At 46.4% G+C, this 20,114-nt stretch overlaps 1 protein-coding gene across 1 annotated transcript; it reads right to left on the bottom strand.

Moving 5' to 3' along the window:
- Window positions 1-1,003: 1,003 nt before the first annotated feature.
- LOC128445767 (zinc-binding protein A33-like) lies at window positions 1,004-3,355 on the bottom strand. The gene is made up of 2 exons (XM_053428602.1): window positions 3,015-3,355; window positions 1,004-2,927 (listed from the first exon to the last, which is right to left on the bottom strand). The coding sequence occupies exon 2, from the start codon at window positions 2,908-2,910 to the stop codon at window positions 1,528-1,530; it is 1,383 nt and encodes a 460-aa protein (XP_053284577.1). The 5' UTR covers window positions 2,911-2,927; window positions 3,015-3,355; the 3' UTR covers window positions 1,004-1,527.
- Between the last annotated feature and the right edge of the window lie 16,759 nt (window positions 3,356-20,114).

Here is a 20,114-nt window from a genome sequence, read left to right as displayed (position 1 = left end):
TTGTTACTTTGCAATGACTTGTTTTTTTATGTATTTTTAAATTTTGGCAATAGACTGAATTACTGCTGAGCACAAATACGTTATTATTTATATGGAGAAATGACAGAGAAACTATGCAACTATTAAAGTTTAAAATAAATCAATAAACCATAAGAATCACAGAATTCTCTAAACGATCATCTGCTCCAATCAGGGGCGTCTCAACAGAAGAGCGCCCCCCCCCCCCCCCCGGAACAGCTGATCCACAGTAAAAACAATGTAAACATTCCTGAATTCTATTTCTGCCTTTGTACAGAAAACTGAAACGACCAACGTCCTGCAGAGGCCCAGGGGGGGGGGGGGGGGGGGGGGCTCAGCAGCTCGCAGCCTCCTCAGGATTCGTGTGTGTAGTGTTATTTCACCTCTGAGGGGGAAACAGGAAGTATCAATCTGCAGAAACAGAGCTGAGGTCGGCCGCCGCCGAGTGATGGGACCGGTGGCGTGAACCCGTTGACAGGTCAATTATTCCCCCCGCTGAATTACAGCATATGATATCTAACCCAGCGGAGGGAGCACAGATGGAAACACCCTGCGGGGAAAATATGCCACTTCCTATATATTGAATCCCTCCCTGTCCTCCCCTCCCTCCCCTTCCTCCCCTCCCTCCTCCCCCTCCTGCCACCGCGTTCCCCCACGAAATCAAAGTTCACTGGCGGACATGGCGCCCGACGCCACGCTCCTCTCTGTGAGGAATGGCCGACACACACTCATAAGTCAACGACGCTGCTGCTGTGGTTGTTTCAGGGAGCGTGTGACGCGGCTGCAGATGAAGACGCTGCAGGAGGAGAGGTCCAACGTCAGGGGACAGGAAACAGCTTCATGTGAAAACAGCTCTGAGACAAAATATGAACTATTGATCACAAGTATAACTCAATTTAAAAACCTGAAACTATCTGAGTGTTAAATGCTACTTAATGACAGATATGTTATATTTACATTTCAACTTAAAAAGGTCAGAACTCTGTTTCTGTTTCATAGTATTTATTATTTTGATCACAATATTAAAATCAAATCACTCGGCTGCTGTTGAATAAACACTTTTACAGACAGAGTCATTTTGGCTTCATCACATCAAACAGACAAATGTTCATATATGTTGGATTATTTCATATGTGAACAGACTTTATGTGATTAAACATGAATCATGTCTCATGTGTGAGTTTTAATAAAGTTTGTTGAATGTGAACAATGATCAACTGTTATTGATAAATGTGTTTTCATGTGGATCTTCATCAGTTTGCTCGACTTCATGGATCCACACAAAATCTAAATGATAGAAAACATTTTCCATGAAAGTAAAAAACAAACCAAAGATAAAGATCAGAAAATAATGAAATATTTTTAAACACGTGGAAAAGTCGACAGGAGAAATAAAAATGAGTGAGAAGTAAAAAGAGAAATAAACAAAGCTTTAGAATAACGAGTTTAACTTTTAAATTCAGCAGATTTCTCCTGAAGAAATAAACAAGATGAATAAAATCTTTATCTCTAACGGCTCTGATCCAGAGTCACAGAGACTTTCACAGGTAACAGCTTGAAGTGATCTATAATGTGAAAGTATGGAAACATCTTCTGAGTGAAAGTGTGTGTAAAGGTGTGAATGTGTTTGTTAGTATCAAGATCAGAGAACGACACTTCTCCTCTGTTCCAGTCCAGTTTCACTCTGATCCTCTGGATCTTCTGCACAGAGAGAACAGATGATCCTGATGGTGACTCTGCTGTGTATTTACCTTCACGGAACCTTATTCTCCAGTATCCAGACAGACCTTTTCCCTTCCTCGGGACAGGCTCTGCTCTTACACCCAGTGACCAGTAAGGACTGTGTCCAACCAGGACGTCCCAGCTGTGAGTCCCTGAGTTAAAACCCTCAGATCCCAGGACTGAGGTGAGAGTATCAAACCTCTCTGGATTGTCAGGAAGCTTCTGTCTCTCACCTCGTCTCAAACTGGTCAGATCTTCAGACAGGACGATTTTTGGATAAGCAGAGTTTGGGTCCAGAACCACAGGACTGTAGGAGACCACGTCCTTCATCTTGTTCCAGATGTTGAAGCTCAGGTTACCCAGATGTTTGGCCTCGTCTATCAGAGCTCCTGTGGCCAGCTGTGGATCATCCAGCAGGGGGCGCTGCTGGACTCGTTCCACTGCAGCCTTGTAGTTGAGCAGGAACGAGACGTCTTCAGCTCTCAGCTCGTCCTCTGTGGTTCTGATTGTGTCTGAAAGAGACGTTATGTCTCTGCTCAGAGACTCAATCTTCTCCTTCATCATCCGACTCTTCTGCTCCTCTTCCTCCCTCAGTGCAGCCATCCTGGCCTCCTCTTCCTCCTCCAGAAACTGATGAAGCTTTTTAAACTGCTCCTTGATCTGCGTCTCTGTGAGTCCGGCCTGGACCTTAATGTGTTCTGCTGTTTGTTCAAACTTTACTTTAACACGTTCAAAACTCTGTAACTTCTCCTTCAAGGGCTCCAGAGTTTCCTGAAGCTGCTTCTTGTGTTGTGGTGCAGCTTCATCGATGGGTCTGATTGTGTGGTCGGTGTGTTTCTCTGAATCTCTGCAGATGACACACACTGGCTGCTGATGGTCCAGACAGAAGAGTCTGAGTTTCTCTGAGTGCAGACTGCAGAGAGCAGGTGAAGAGCTCTGATCTCTCTCCTGTAAGAAGCTCTCACACAGGTTCTTTAACGCCAGGTTACAAGGTGGTTGTATCATTGAAGATCTTCTCTTACAAAGTGGACACTCTTTTACTTCTTTGTCTTTCCACCAGCTCTTCACACATTCTTTACAGAAGCTGTGGCTACATGACAGAATGACAGGATCTCTGAAGACATCATGGCAGACGGGACAGCAGAGATCCTCTTTTAATCTGGAAGCCATTGAGTCTCCAGGTGAAGCTGAAAACAGACAGTCAGTCAGTCACAGCTCCATGAACTTCACTGAGGTTCACATCCCCTCTGAGTCGAGGTGTTTGTTAAACTCACGGTCAGTGTGTGGAGCGTCGGCAGGTTGTAGTTTGACTCTTCTCTCCTGTAGCTGGACTCACTCAGGACGTTTGGTCTGGTTTGGTTCAGTTTGGTTTGGAAGGTGAATGTGATCGTCTGGTTTTCAGCCTGCGTCTCTTCAGGGAGGAACAGATGCTTCCTGGTTTCTCTGGTGTGTCAGGACACGACTGTAAAAAGTAATTCAAGCCTTGGATTTGATAACCGGTCAAAAGTCGTTTGGCAGCAACAAACTCACACAGACAAGAGACCTGGTTATAAAATTCAGCCTCGTTGCCGAATTCAGAGGTCGGTGAAAGTGAAAGTTAAACATTAACAGGAAATACAGGTGGGGGGGGGGGGAGGAGTCTGTGACGTACCTGCAGAGCTGAAGTCACGTTAAAGAGACAGAAGCAAAGTGCAAACAACGGGAAACAGTGTCAGAAAATGGTTTTTTCTGACACTGTTGTTTTATAAATTCAAATCAGCTCAAGTTTGCTTATTAATTTGTGTGTGTGTGCAGTAAAAAGTATGACATCATCAAATGATTGTACATTTATTTTGTTGTGATTATTATACCTTAAGTGTGACAGCATTATATGGTGTGACTTTGGGCTTTCAATAAATGTGACAAACATTTCATTCTGACAAAATAATAATAATAATAATAATGAAACAAAAAAAAAACATCTCATTTTGGTCCCAGTAGCCAGGCTCCACCCCCCCCCCCCCCCCCGCTCTTCCTAATATGGTTACTTCTGGTTTGAAACAAAATGGCACTGGACACAATGGAAATAGAGGCTTTAGAGCAGCAGCTCCCTGACCAGTGGGTCGATCCTGGGTCATGTGAAGAACCTGAAGAGGAGCCGAGACGGTCCAGACCCACGTGTGATGTCACCAGCCTCCTGCTGTGTCTGGACCCTCGTCTGCTTCCTGCCCCGGTCACACTGGAATCTCCCAGGCTGCATGAACGCATCAGTGATGAAAGTCAATGTTGATTTTGCTCCTCAAGACAAACAGCAGGAGCAGAAGTAGATGAACTCCTGACTCTACACACACACTCTGTGGCCGACACCCAACACGTCGCTGCAGTTTAATCCTAATGTAAATGTTGGTGCGGGGGCCGTGGCCTCCTGAGGAGCGGAGTGATGGAGAGAAGGAATGAAACGACAGGAGGAGGAGAAGCTGCTCCTCTGATCTAACCCTCCATTAGCTGCAGCCTCCAGTCTGCGTCTCCCTGGGCTTTAATGATGGTGTTTATCAGAAGCTCCTCAGCGTCTCCACGTGAACCTCTGCAACTTGTACAAATGGAAATGTGTCTTTTATCATTGCAGGGTCCCCCCCCCCCCATCAAGCAAACAAAGTGATTCCCCATTAAAAGCAAGCAGGCAGCACACTCACACACTCCTCCAGGCCACCGTACGAGCAGGGCAAAGCTGCTGGAGCTGATTGGATCTCCTCTGTGCTCGAGTGAGGAGGAGGAGGAGTGTCTCCTGGTGGAAACCATCATGTGGTGTTCAACCTGCAGGAGGGGAACCTTCACACCGGAGCACAGGAAGGTGTCGCCTCACATCCTGTCATCAGCAGCACGACGACACTCAGAAGGTTTCATGGGAGTTATTTTATTAGTTATTTAATATTACTACCAGATTTAGAGAAACCCTGCTCACAAACAAACCAGCAAATGTCACCGTATCTCAACAGCGTGTTATTAACCTGCTGGTCGAGTGAAGGATCTCACAGCTGTAAAGCATCTTCTGATTTAATATGTTATAAAGTTTTCCCGCGGCTGCTTGAAGATCAGGGCAGATTCTCTTTATGAATGCTCCCTCCTCCCCCCCCCCCCCCCCCCCCCCCGCTGACCCTTCAACAATAAACACCAAGTTGTTAGGATCTGAACAGCACTAAAGTTTACTTTGTGTGTGTTGGATTCGCTCAAGAGTTTAAAGACATGTGAGACGAGACCCACGAGGTCATCAGGGTCAAGGTGACCTGAAGGATCCGACCGCTGCTGAAAGAAAATACTCTGTTATTAATGTTAAAGCTCTTTGACTGGACATCTAGACTAGAAAGTGTTTTATAAATACAAATAGGAGTTCTTCCATCACTCTCTTCTTTCAGCTCTGAATTCTTCTTTACTGTCAGAGCTCCTCATTTCATCGTAGACAGTCTGATTGTTTTACTCATTAGCAGGAGTGTCGTCTCGAGGCCGGTGGAGCTGCACTCGTCTCTGCTGCTTCAGCTCCGGTCGTGTTTTGAATCGTCCTCTACAGAAGCAGTTTGAAAGCAGCGTGAACAGGCAGCTGCCCGTCCCCTGAATGCATCACATATTAATGAGTGTGTGTGAATGAGGAGGTGGTTTCTCTTGTGCTCCTCTTTTCACCGTGAACACAAACTGACTGAATTATCTTCAATGACTCATTTCCAATGTTCAGGTGGAGGTCACAGAGGCTTCAAGGACCTGCTGCTGCTGCTGAGGTTCAGATCCACTCACATCGGCCCTCACACCTTCTGACCGGGTTCACCTCAGGGCTCAGACGCCGCTCACACTCATTTAGCTGCAGTCTGACCAGAGAACCACTCTTTCGGTTCCAGGTTTGGTGAACGGCCCTCCAGGATGTCTGAGGTCGGGTGTAACAGTGGGTCAGGGGTCAGGGGTCAGGGGTCAGGATTAGAAAGGCCTCAGAAAGACCCTTTATGAAATAACTTCTGATTGGAAGGTTCTGGAGAGATGGGAGTTGGTCTTGGTTTCGGATGGAGACACCCACTGTCCTAAAATTCCTGGTTTCACTTTCTAAAACATTGATATGCATCTTTTAATGTTTTCTCCTTTTTTATTTTTATTCTTTGTGACATTGCTTCTGCACTTTATCTCCGATTATTGCATTTAAACCATAATTCTCCTCGTTTTTTTAGGTGTATAACACATTTTTATCCTCCTTCTCTGGTTCGAATGGAAGCTCGAGGAACGAGGAGAGAACGTCCTCAGGCTCCTGTGTGAATGTGAATACACTGATGAAGCTGATGGAACAGAGTCAAATAATATTTCATATATCTCCAGTCTGACACACTGCATCACAAGTCTATTTAAACACAGGGACCAAGGTGGGGGGGCTGGGAAAACCTCATCAGTGTGTGTGTGTGTGTGTGTGTGTGTGTGTAGATCATGGCTGCAGGCTGCCTTTTTAGCTTCATGCAGGAAACCAACAGCAGAACATCTCCAATCATGTGACACAGATTTTCACTCTGTTCTTCATCTTTACACAAACGTGTGTAAACACATTTATATTTATAGATTCATGTGACGGAGCTGGCGTCGTGTAAAACAATCTAACACATGTGAGTTATTAAAGGACTGAGGGAGCTCGGGAATACAAAGCACATCAACCTGATTCTAATTCCAGGTTAATTGTAAAAAAATTTCCCTTTTTTTCTCTACGTCAAAACAAACATAAACATTAGATCATGAGTTCAGAGTGTGTGTCTGTCAAAGACGTGAGCTCTAATGAATTCCCTCTGCCTCCACCAGGGGGGGCATCTGGATACAAGAGAGAGAGGAAGTGGTTCTCAGGTCACAGAGACACAGAGCTGCTGAAGTTAAACCTCAACTCCAGTGTAATGGTTGTTAGCATCAGAGGCTCCATCAACACATAATGTGTTCGTTTCTAACACATATCGCTCAATAAATGAACAAAGACTCAGACAGAGAAGCTAATTCAGAAATACCAGTGAAGCCAGTTTAACAAGTGAGACGACCAAAGGACACGAAGAAGAAGATGTTAGAGAATGAGAAACTAGATCCATCGATATGATGTTTCTTCTTTTGGGCGTAGGAGCAAAGAGCGGCTATCCCCCCCCCCCCCCCCCCCCCCCCCCACACCCTCAGTGGCCAAGTTTGTGGTTCGAACCTTCAACTCTGCGCTGCCCCCTAGTGGATGAATTGCTTAGTAACCACATCAACGTAAAGGTTTGAATCTCTTTTAGTATGTAGGTGCAGAATAAATGAGATGAAAATAGAACAATAAATCACTGTATAAGTTGATTACTTCTGGTTTTTAAAAAACAAGATGGCTCTGGACGAGCTTGTGTCTTCAGACGTGCAGCTCACAAACCAGCCGGTGAGGACACACAGGGTCGATCCCGGTTTGAAAACATCTCCTTCATGGATCCAAACCGCTCTGGAGGTTCCAACACTTTTGTAAATGACCACGTTCTGTCGGAAAGTGTTAAAGAAATATCTTTATGTGATGAACATGCTAACATGGTTCACTTCTCACCATGAACAACAGTGAACACGTTTAATGATCTAATTAATGAAGTTTCAGGATTTTTCCACAGTGTGGAAATAACAAGCGTCTAAGAATAGAAGACTTTTCGCCCTGCGCTGGGACAACGTCTTCTTTAAGAGAAGTCACCTGGGAGGACGCTTCCTGCAGAAGAGCAGGAGAACAAAAGAGATCCATGACGAGGGGACCGCCAGGAGTCCTGCTGGGACTGGTCCCACAATGCACTGGGGGGAGAGACGGACGGGAAGAGGTGTTCAGATTCGTTTTTTCCAGGTACAGCGATGGTTGTTGGGCAGCTGCTGGCGGAGAGGGCGAAGGGAAGAAGAAGAAACAGCCTCCTCTGGGGTCTGGGTGGGGGGGCACGATCCCAGTGTGTGTTTATGTGGGGGAATATAAATGAGCTTCTTCCCTCGGGACGGCGAGCTGGGCCAATTATTTCTTCTTGGGGAAAACACTCGTGGAACGATAGAGACAGAAGAAGAGGCAGAGATGAGAGAAGAAGAAGAAGATCAAGTTTGTCTTTGTGTCGCTGCAGTTTGTCAGGAAACACTTTGGTTTGTTCCTGTGATGGAGGAGAGGATGTACTGAAACACACACACACACACACACAAACACACACACGCGCACACACACGTACACGCACGCACATACACACACACACCTTCCATTACCTGCTGAAGTGTCCTTGAGCAACACAATGATAACACTGCGCACAAAGCTCCTCTGACTTCTGAGTGCTCTGTGTACGTAAAGACAAAACACTACTGTGAAAGTCACTGGTAGAGCTACTACTCTATAAAAGTAGTATTTATAGAAATACTAATAACATAGAAGGCAAAATGGTTCAATTAGCTGGTCAGTGTACGTCTTAAAATCAGATCCATTTTTCATCATGTGCATAGATTATCTGGGTTTAATGTCTCTCGAGCTGCAGCGTAACGTGGAGGAGAAGCTGGACCGAGGAGCCGAGGAGCCAAGGAGTCAAGGAGCCGAGGAGCCGAGGAGTCGAGGAGCCGAGGAGCCGAGGAGCCGAGGAGCCGAGAAGGCAGCAGCTCAATCCTCCGAGGGTTCGAGGATTCTGTTCTCCACTTTTACAGCGGAGGACACGAACCATTATTATTACCGATTATTTACCGTTGTTCTTTTCTTCAAGAGAACAAGAGAAGCTGAAGATACACAAAGTCAGCAGCTCCCGATACTGCAGGCTCGAAACAACATGGAGGATGACACACACACACACACACACACACACACACACACACACACACACACACACACACACACACACATAGTCACAGACACACACACATTCCTCTCAGCCACTCATCATGTTTGTGTTCACTCTCTGAAGAACAACCTGTGTCCTTGCTCTCACAGTCAAAAGTACAGTGGAAATGATTATATCACATTTCTAATTTATTGTCGGAGCTTTAAAAGTTTTAGAGTTTTTTTATACTTAGAAGTGGTACACAATGTTAGCAAACAGTGCGCACACACACACACCCACAGACACACACACACAGTGAACGCTCTTAGTGTTACCACATATTATTACTAATTTATCAGTGTTGGAGCTGCAGCTTTTAAAAGTTTGAGAAGCTAGTTTTTCTGAAGGTGTTTCGTGAGCAGCACAATCAGCCGCCGGCTTCACTTTGTAAAACAAGCTGCTCCCTCTGCTCTGAACCTGCAGCATTTACCCAGAATGCACTGTGTTTGCCACAGAAACAAAAGTAATCTGAATCAAAAGGTCAGTGTCAGCAGGTGGAGGAGAGGAGGAGGAGTCAGGGCCGCGGGCGAGTGTGTGTGGAGCTGAGGATCAACGTGAGGAAGAGGATCAACGTGAGGAAGAGGATCAACATGAGGAAGAGGATCAACGTGAGGAAGACGATCAACGTGAGGAAGAGGATCGACGTGAGGAAGAGGATCAACGTGAGGAAGACGTGAGGAAGAGGATCAACGTGAGGAAGAGGATCGACGTGAGGAAGACGTGAGGAAGAGGATCAACGTGAGGAAGAGGAACAACGTGAGGCGAGGATAAACGTGAGGAAGACGTGAGGAAGAGGATCAACGTGAGGAAGAGGATCAATGTGAGGAAGGAGATCAACGTGAGGAAGAGGATCGACGTGAGGAAGAGGATCAACGTGAGGAAGACGTGAGGAAGAGGATCGACGTGAGGAAGACGTGAGGAAGAGGATCAACATGAGGAAGAGGAACAACGTGAGGCGAGGATAAACGTGAGGAAGACGTGAGGAAGAGGATCAACGTGAGGAAGAGGATCAATGTGAGGAAGGAGATCAACGTGAGGAAGAGGATCGACGTGAGGAAGAGGATCAACGTGAGGAAGAGGATCAACGTGAGGAAGGAGATCAATGTGAGGAGGAGGATCAACGTGAGGAAGAGGATCAACGTGAGGAAGAGGATCAAAGTGAGGAAGAGGATCAAAGTGAGGAAGAGGATTCAATGTGAGGAAGAGGATCAACGTGAGGAAGAGGATCAACGTGAGGAAGAGGATCAAAGTGAGGAAGAGGATCAACGTGAGGAAGAGGATCAACGTGAGGAAGAGGATCAAAGTGAGGAAGAGGATCGACGTGAGGAAGAGGATCAAAGTGAGGAAGAGGATTCAATGTGAGGAAGAGGATCAACGTGAGGAAGAGGATCAAAGTGAGGAAGAGGATCAAAGTGAGGAAGAGGATTCAATGTGAGGAAGAGGATCAACGTGAGGAAGAGGATCAACGTGAGGAAGAGGATCAAAGTGAGGAAGAGGATCGACGTGAGGAAGAGGATCAACGTGAGGAAGACGTGAGGAAGAGGATCAACGTGAGGAAGAGGAACAACGTGAGGCGAGGATAAACGTGAGGAAGACGTGAGGAAGGAGATCAATGTGAGGAGGAGGATCAACGTGAGGAAGAGGATCAACGTGAGGAAGAGGATCAAAGTGAGGAAGAGGATCAAAGTGAGGAAGAGGATCAATGTGAGGAGGAGGATCAACGTGAGGAAGAGGAAACAGGAAGTGGGACATGTGTTTAATGAAATAATGCTTCCTCATTATCTCGTCATCAATCAGGTAACTGCTCCCCCCCCCCTCTCTTGTCATGTGATGAGTTTAAGGAGCCAAACGTTTTGATTCACGTGTGAAATCCATAATGACTTGAACCAGGTGTTTATAGTTGTGACCATAACGATGAACATCCTGTAACTTCTCATAAATCTAACTCCATAGTTTACATTAATTTCATCTGCTTATAGTTTAACAGTAAATTACAATAAAGGGAAAAAACTAGTTCACATCCTCCTCAGTGTTTCCACTCAAACTCAAAGTCTCAGTTTTCAGACTGGTTTCGTTTTTTATAAAATTATATTTTATTGTAATTTAATATATTCTGAAATATTTGATTTGAACAGCAAATGAAAATAAAAACCCAAATCACCAAACAACAGTAATAACTGATTCTGGATCCTGTCGTCTGAACCGACACACGAGGCTCCTCACTGCTGAGTCATCTTTAGACGTAACGATGACTCACACACTGGAGACGCCTCGTTGGGATTTCATTAGAGAGAGAAATAATGACGGGGGTGAATTCAGTTAATCCGGGACACCTAAACTAAATGTTATAAATAAGATAGATGTTGCTAATTGTTATCAAATGATGATTGTGATGTATTCTAATAAACTATGATTGATAATGAGGGTTAGCTTGCTTTGGATAATCGGGTTAAATTCTCTAAATGTGGAAATATGCATTTAAAGACTTTCTGAAGTAAAACAAAGATAAACTAAAGAGACGACACAGCAAACACACACACACACACACACACACACACATACACAAACACGCACGCACACACGCACACACACACACACACACACACACACAAACAGGTAATCCCTGGCTCAGCTCTGAGCTCTCAGTATAATCGCGGTCAAAACCTCAGTGTGTGTCCACACCTCCACGGCTGGTTAAATCCTATTGGCTCAGGCAGCTAGAGCAAATAACCATTTAACACACTCACACTGCAACTGTGTGTGTGAGAGCATGTGTGTGTGTGTGTGTGTGTGTGTGTGAGCACCATCACAATGTGACCAAACAATTGTCTCTTTGTGTTTACTGGGAGGATGTGTTGATGTTAAAAGGGCAGTTGCCAGCTGCCGTGCTGCTTTTCGTTTGACTTGCTCTTTATACAATGACTCCCCCCCCCATCCCTCCCCACAGCCTCCCTCCACCCCCCCCCCCCCACCACCTCTGACTCTCTGCCTCCTCAGAGCCGGCGGGTGGTTAGATTGAGTTTTACAGGCGGCAGTGGGAGCATGCTGCTCTGCTTCCTCTCTCGATGTGACGGCGGCGAGCAGTCGCTGCTGAACCCTCAGCCGCTCTGACACTGGCCGTGATGGCGGGATGACATTTCACAGGCCAGAGAGCAGTGATGAGGAGTCGCAGTGAAAGAGAAGAAGGAAGGAGGAGAAGAGAGAGAGGATTCAGACGTGTGCACCGAGACCCAAAGACAGACGCACACCAACCTGAGAAGAATCTGTCTCCTGACTAATGTGGAAATAGCTAGAAGAACGTTTTCCTGTAATAAGGATTTGAAAATCAGGCCACAGACGATTCCAGGTCCAAAACCCACTTCCTCTGGACCTGGGCCTTAAATGTTCCATTTCCTCAGCTGTACTTAAAATGGACAATTTCCTGTAACAACAGAATATGTTAAAATAACAAAACCACCTTTAAAAACAGTAAAAATGAAAAGTAAGATTACCAAGCTGAAACCCACAGGAAGCCAATCAATCGGCCCATTATTTCCCATAATGCTCTTTGACTGCCTGTAATCGTTGAGGATTGAATGGAACCCCCCCCCCCCCCCCCCCCCCGGCTGCTCGGTGCAGCTCGATCTGATCCGAGACTCAAACCTCTGCTGAGACGAGGACGTTGGAGGAGGTGCTGGAGGAGGTGCTGGAGGAGGTGCTGGAGGAGGTGGTTCATGTAAAATGACACAGTCCTCCAAACCCTCAGTGCGGTCTGTCAGGCAGCAGAGCGCTCCACACAGCAGGCAGCGCTTGTTCGTGTCATGGCGGCTCCTCGGTAACGTGCCGCGCCTGCACCGCAAATACCAGCTGCCACTCGTGACCTTTCTGAGATTCTCTCTACTCGAGCGAGCGGAGCCTCTGAGCTGCTGCAGGTGGAACAACACCACAGGATGAAAAACACGCTTCTTCTGCTGAGTTAAGTTCAGTAAAGTTCAGAGCGCGACTTAAAATAATGACTCATAACGCAAGTTCAATCAATTAACGTCTAATATGAACCACGTCATTATTTATAATGCCAGCACGACATTTAAATCTTCACAGCAGAAAGTTTCCTCCTTCTCTCCCTGAGCGTCTGTGACTCTGCTGAGTGGGTTCCATCTCCTGAGAGAACAACTGACTGAGAGTCACAGACACAACCAGCTGCAGCTGAAGAGTGAAGCTGAACTGAGATCAGTTACAAACACTCTGAAGTTATTAACAACATCAGTTTATCTCCAATATTCAGCAGGAAACTGTTAAAACATGAATAATTTTGAGTTTGGTGGATTTGTTACAGTAGCTCTTCAGGTTCAGGAAGCAGAGGATCATGGGTAATATCCAGGGTTCTGTTATTGCTTACCAATAAGCAGACGAGTGTTTATCTTTCCTGTTCGTCTCTGACTGTAAAAGAACAGGACGTCTTCAGAGACAAATGATCAGTTCCCCTCATCCGGTCAAAGCTCCTGAACGCCTCATGTAGGCCCCCCCCCCCCCCCCCCCCCCCACTGTGTGATCACACCTCCTCCCATCAAATAAAACCAACTGTGACTAACGAAGGAAACTTTTCACCTGAGCGCCGAGCTCCATCCATCCAGAGCCGAACGTCTCGGAGACAAACGAGACGGAGAGTGATGCTCCAGCTGCTGCGTGACGAGCAGGACCGAGGACGGACGGGTGGACGTCTCCAGTCTCACGTCCCTCATTCCAACGCACCTCCTTCTCCTCTCTGCAATGATGAGCGGCTTTAATTTGTTAGAGAAACACAGGAAAAGTTGGAAGAGAGAAGTTGTCGGCGTGTGAAGCTCCACGGGGAGTTCTGCTCTACCTTCCCTCTCACTCCCTCTCTCTCTCAGCTGTCAATCAACACGCAGCTCTTCTTCTGGTTTATCCAACAACACAAACAACATCACCTCTCCACACGAGGGAGACACTCTCCTGGGAGACCCACACGAACACGACTTGTGACCGAGTGAAGAGAGACACTGAGTCAACATTCCTGGGACGGACACACACCCACGTCTCAGACTTTGTCCCGGTGTTTACGTCCTGGATCAGAGACTCTGAGTCTGAGGAGCTGCGAGGACACGTCTCCTCCGTCCTCACGTGTGGACACGTCTCCCCCGTCCTCACGTGAGGACACGTCTCCCCCGTCCTCACGTGTGGACACGTCTCCCCCGTCCTCACGTGAGGACACGTCTCCCCCGTCCTCACGTGTGGACACGTCTCCCCCGTCCTCACGTGAGGACACGTCTCCCCCGTCCTCACGTGAGGACACGTCTCCCCCGTCCTCACGTGAGGACACGTCTCCCCCGTCCTCACGTGAGGACACGTCTCCCCCGTCCTAAAAACAGTTTGTTGTATAGTTTGTTCATCAGACTTTTGACTGATTGAAATCTAATACTGTCACACTGTGTACTAATACACACTGTGACTATCAACACAGTAGAAGTGGTAGTTGTTTGTCCATTGGTCGGTCGGACGATGGGTTCACAAAGTTCTGGGATCAATTCCCACACAACAGATATAAAATATCATATAATATCCATCAGGTCATGTGACGATCTCATTAAACGATGACATCACGATGTTATTTAGTGAGTGTCGCTGTCCGTGGTACTGAAACGAGGGATTTAACTCTGGCAGCTGAAATTAGCATTTGGTCTTTTTGTGTCTGATCACGTTCATCATGAGACAATCTGAAGAAAGAATCAAATGTTTTATATGTATATAATGTATAGATTGTATTTTGTTTGTTGGGGTATTTCTTAGTAGAATGAAGCAAAGACTTCTTAAACTTCTCAATACGAATGTGGATTAAAGGTTAAAACCAGGATTATATATTTTACTGATAGTTTGAACCTCAGTGCAGCTCAGGAAGCAGTTTTCTGTCTGAGCCCGAGAGAAAAGTTAATGAAGCTGAAGACAAACCCGACTTTTTGTTTTCTGTGTCCAACCATGTGATGTTTTTCCAGATTTCAGGTAAAAATACATTAGATACGATCAAAGTGAGCTGAGCTGAAGTCTTAGTCTGAACCTGCCTCATCCACAAGATGGAGTCCAGGTGACTTCACTTTGCTGACCCTCTATGTTCTGAACCTTTACTTCACTGAGAGAGTTCAGTCACTGGTTTCTCCCCAGTTGGATCTGAGCAGCTCCACTGGCTCCTTCACTTCCTCCACCTGCAGGTAGAAGCTGCTGTGAAGCTTCTGCTCTGAAATGCTTCTAATGCAAAGTAACACTGTGGCTGAAAAGCACATGAGACACTAATGGAGCTGCTTTCACTACACAACCACTGCAGAGGGATTATCACACAACCACTGCTGCACAACCTTCACAGTCGACTCCACAGCTCACCTCCTATTATTCCCAAGTGCCCCCCCCACACACTCTCTAGCTGCTCATTGAACCTTTGTGCTGCTTCTCTGCTCTTCTCAGATTTATACACCAACGACAAACTGCTTCTAATAAATGTAAAGCATCGGATCCATCAGCCTCCATCAGCCCCCCCCCCACACACTGTGTGATTGACAGCTAGCACCGTCCAATGGCTGCAGGTGGCTGGTGTAGGCGGGCCTACAGGTGCGTTGATGCTCAGTCAAACCAGAGTCAGAGGGATGTGAAGGTCTTGGAGCTTCTCTCCTGCAGCAGATGATCTCTTCACCTCAAACCTCCTCCTTGAGTCTCTCACGTCTGAATGACGCCACCTAGCAGCGAGTCAGAGACACGTTTATTCAGTGACTGTGAAGTAAAAACTAATAACGCATCAGTAAATATAAGTTTACTGTGAGATGCTTCTTCAGCTCTGCACCCTGCAGAGAGGAACTTATAGACCTGTTGTGTTTCCAGCTTCAGTTTGAGAACAAACTGTTTTGTTTTTGCAGATGAGGCAAATAACTGATTCAAACCAAGCCACAGGTATAGTAGAAACGTCCGGGCGGCCATTGTTCCACCTGCAGCCTGTCACGGTCGCATCACGGCTCATTGTGAGGGAGACAAAACCGTGGAGCCCATTGATCAGTAAATCAGATTTCTGTCGTGCACACTGCAAACACAGATGCATTGTTTGCTGGAACAATATGTCAGTGAGTGATGAGCTGTGCTACTGATAGCAGCAGCACTGATAAACAACAGGCTGCAGAACAATGGCCTCACAGTCGCAGCTCATTGAAAGAAACACACACAGAGAGAAAAAACACTGGAAACTTTCTGAGTTTCTGAAACGTAACCGTCAGGCTGCAACATTATAATTAACTAAATACTCTGAGGCCATAAAAATCCCATTCTCACCCTCTGCAAAAATAATTGCAGTATTATTTCCAGCCTTAATTAAGTGGCTAAGGCTTCTTACAAGTGTAAAAACGTAATCCCTTTTCTAAATCCTATATAATTTAATGTGAGAGAAATCAAATAAATAAGAGGCTCTTCTGTGAGAGGGTTTGATACGGGTGATTAGGTGAGCGCGGCGTGAAGAAGCCCATTAGTATTGTATGGTGTCATCACAGCAGCTCTGGGCGGCGGCCCTAATCCACTTCCCAGCCCCCCCCCCCCCCCCCCCCACCACCGCTACTCGCCATTTTCTCTGTGACTGCAGCAGCAGCAGAGACGAGCGGCCACTGATTGATTTTTATCCTCTTTAAGGAGACAGGAGGCAGATAAACGCCGAGGTAATGAGAGGCAATTATCAGCTGTGATGGGCTTTATTATGGAGGGAGGGCGTCCTGGTGTCAGAACAGCTGAGTGAGGAGAACAGCTGAGTGAGGAGAACAGCTGAGTGAGGAGAACAGCTGAGTGAGGAACATGATGAGTGATCACAGAGCGACGGCTCAGGTCACAACTCAAACTGTGAACTGTCTGGAAACTGAATCTGCAGCTGATCGTCCTGAGCGTCTGGGAGAGAACGAGGTGACACACGTTCTTCTCTCGTTAACTCATCACACACTCGTTTATTCTGTTGGTCACAATCACCACGGGTTCGAGTCCCGAGCTGCGTGGCCGCCCGTTCATCCAGTGACTCAGCGATGGACTCTCTCACTTTGTGGTTCCTCTCCGGTGACATCAGAGAAGCTTCTGGGACGCACATCGTGTTTCTATTGTTCTGATCCCTCAGGATATCAAGCCAGGAAGTGATTCCATAAAAACATTCTTGAACAGAATTCTTAATATGAGCTCATCAAAACGGAGCGAGACGCCTCCACAGCACTTCTGATCAGTCGGTTAAAGTTTGATCAGAAGTCTTCTGATGAGACGAGAAAGAGAATAACAGAACGTTTTGATCCACACAGGAAATAAAGGTGCGTAATGAATGAAAGAGGAATCACAGCGTGTCTCTCCATCCCTGAGCTCTGGATGTTTTGTGTTAATCTGAACGTGGTTCCAGGTGTGAGCTGAAATGTGAATAAATGAATAAAGCAGGTTTCTCTTTGAGGTAGAACACATCTTTGACTTGACAGGAGGGAATTTAATTGGCACATCTGACTGTTTTCTCGGTTCTGAATTGGCAGCAGAGCTCGATGGAGGAGATCCGCTCCGACATGACGATCAGGTGATGTGACACCGGGAGGAGTCAGAGCTGGAGCTGACCCCCCCCCACCCCCCCGCTCAGCTCTGAGTCAAACTGCTGCTGTCAGGTGAACAGAAACCTGCTCTCAGGAGCCTTCATTGAGTTCATGGTTCTGACTCCTGCTGGATGAAGCTCTGACAGCAGCAGCTTCCCTCAGCTGCAGGTCAAACTTCAGGCTGAACCCAGAAGAACTTAACCAGTTTAAAAACCTCCTGTTTCTTCTTGTTCCAGCTCTCAACGTTTTCTCACTCTGCCCTATTTAAAAGGAACCTTTTCAGAATCAGATCTTTGGAGTTAAAACGGTTTCAGTAAGGACCCGGGTCATCGTTAGCTATCAGCTGAGTACCATCCTTAAAGACGTGTTTGGAATGAGACACTTTCACTGGACATGGAAACTCTTCGGCCTGAGGTGTCGTGGGCGGAGCTTCAGCTTTTAGAAAAGTCTCAAACACTAATGTAGACGCAGGCGATAGAGATGTGTTGTAAAATCAAGATGTATTAACATGGAAGTGGCCTAAAGGGTTTAACCATAATTAACTTGCTTTAGTAACGAAGCATTAGAAGAGGAACGTTTAGATTTGTACCTTTACTCCGATGTGATCTGATCCAGGACCTGTTTCTCTAAACGTGTGTAGCTCAAAGTCTCGTGTGAAGCATTTTAAAAATTGCATTTGTGCAAAAATTGAGATTTACAAATAAACTCGAAATTGAACTTGAACAACTCAGATTTGCACAAAGTTGTTTTGCTGAAAGCAGGAATATGGCAGCTACTTCCTCTGCTGTGTGTTTCTGCAGTGATGGGGTGGGGGGGGGGGGGGGGGTGATCAGGTGTGTGAAAAGTGATTCAAAAGAGAAACAACAACGACAGAGCTTTTCACCCAATAGAAACGAGCTGAGACGGGCGTGTGTGTGTTTCCTGTTTTGTTTCCCTCCTCTGATGCTTTGTATGTTTTCATCCTGATCCAGACTCAAGGTGATAAACATGGAAATGAAAAGCTGCCTTTGTGTGTGTTCACTCCCTTTTAGAAGGGGCACAGGTTCTATTCTGTGAACACTCAGCTGACACCCAAGGGCACGCCGCCCAATCATCCGTCTGCTGAAAGAGCCGCAAACATCCCACTAATGGAGAGAAAGCTTTTATCATCCACAGCTAGAATTTTAATAAACTTCTAGTGGGAGGAGTTTGAAATAAAAGGGCAATTCAGAACTCGCTGGAATCTTTTCAAGGTTTTCCTCGTTTCAAAGCCTCGATTATCAAACTGTAAATTAAAAAAGGTAATTAACAGCAGCAGGGGTCGACAAACAAGCTCACACACACACACACAGACACACACACACAGAAACACACACACAGACACACACACGTATGGTTTTTGACGGACAGGACAAGTTCTGTGGTTTGAAAATCCTTCTACACAACTTCATGGAGCTTTGTTCATCATCACGTTGAAACAGGAGAAGCACAATCGCACATCTTCTCAAACGCAGTCGACACAATACACACTGAGACACAATACACACTGAGACACAATACACACAGACACACAATACACACTGAGACACAATACACACTGAGACACAATACACACTGAGACACAATACACACTGAGACACAATACACACTGAGACACAATACACACAGACACACAATACACACTGAGACATAATACACACTGAGTTGAATCTATTCTATCTGCAAACAACGGGAAAGAACTCTGTTGAAGCTGAAGGAGACAAAATGTTTTTACAAGTTTCCAAATGTTCTTTTAACCACCTGCAAAATGACGGAGGAGATTTTCAGTTTTTCATTTCTGTGTCTGGTTTTGAAATATATGGAAAAATTAAAAGTTAACTGTTCAGGTCACAGTGTCTCAAAGAGCATCTCATAATTCTATCGCTTTTTATTCAAAAATAACTTTAGTGTGTTGTATCAAATGTCTGGATAACCTTGTTGGTAGTTTTTTAGTCGGTAACATTTAAATGTTAAATGTTTTGTCAGCTGACACCGGATCACATCTTTTCTCCACAGACAGAGTGACACACAGACAGACAGGAGGACAGGACAGACAGACAGAGGGGAGGACAGGAGGACAGGACACACAGAGGGACACACAGACAGAGGGGAGGACAGGACACACAGAGGGACACACAGACAGAGGGGAGGACAGAACACACAGACAGAGTGACACACAGACAGACAGGAGGACAGAACACACAGACAGAGTGACACACAGACAGACAGGAGGACAGAACACACAGACAGAGGGACACACAGACAGAGGGGAGGACAGGACACACAGACAGACAGGAGGACAGGACACACAGAGGGACACACAGACAGACAGGAGGACAGGACACACAGACAGACAGGAGGACAGGACACACAGACAGACAGGAGGACAGGACCCACAGAAAGACAGGAGGACAGGACACACAGACAGAGGGACACACAGACAGACAGGAGGACAGGACACACAGACAGAGTGACACACAGACAGACAGGAGGACAGGACACACAGACAGAGGGACACACAGACAGAGGGACACACAGACAGGAGGACAGGACACACAGACAGAGGGACACACAGACAGGAGGACAGGACACACAGACAGAGGGACACACAGACAGAGGGACACACAGACAGACAGGAGGACAGGACACACAGACAGAGGGACACACAGACAGACAGGAGGACAGGACACACAGACAGAGGGGAGGACAGGACACACAGACAGAGGGACACACAGACAGAGGGGAGGACAGGAGGACAGGACACACAGACAGAGGGACACACAGACGGGAGGTCATGTTCAGCGTCCAGCTGAGCAGCAGCCGCTCTGTCTTCCAGCTCCTCTCTCAGTGTTTCATGGCACTGGGCTCGGCAGGGAGCAGAATCGCCTCAGAGACAAACTGAACCTACCGCTGGATGAATATCCAACTCTGAAAATATTACATTTCCTGTGTGCAGAGA

Source organism: Pleuronectes platessa, chromosome 8 (assembly GCF_947347685.1).
Source record: "Pleuronectes platessa chromosome 8, fPlePla1.1, whole genome shotgun sequence".
Classification (NCBI taxonomy): domain Eukaryota; kingdom Metazoa; phylum Chordata; class Actinopteri; order Pleuronectiformes; family Pleuronectidae; genus Pleuronectes; species Pleuronectes platessa.
This window is presented reverse-complemented; position numbering and strand designations above follow the sequence as displayed.

Coding starts and splice junctions, on each gene's coding strand:
- LOC128445767 (XM_053428602.1), bottom strand. CDS start 2,910: ATGGCTTCCAGATTAAAAGAGGATCTCTGCTGTCCCGTCTGCCATGAT.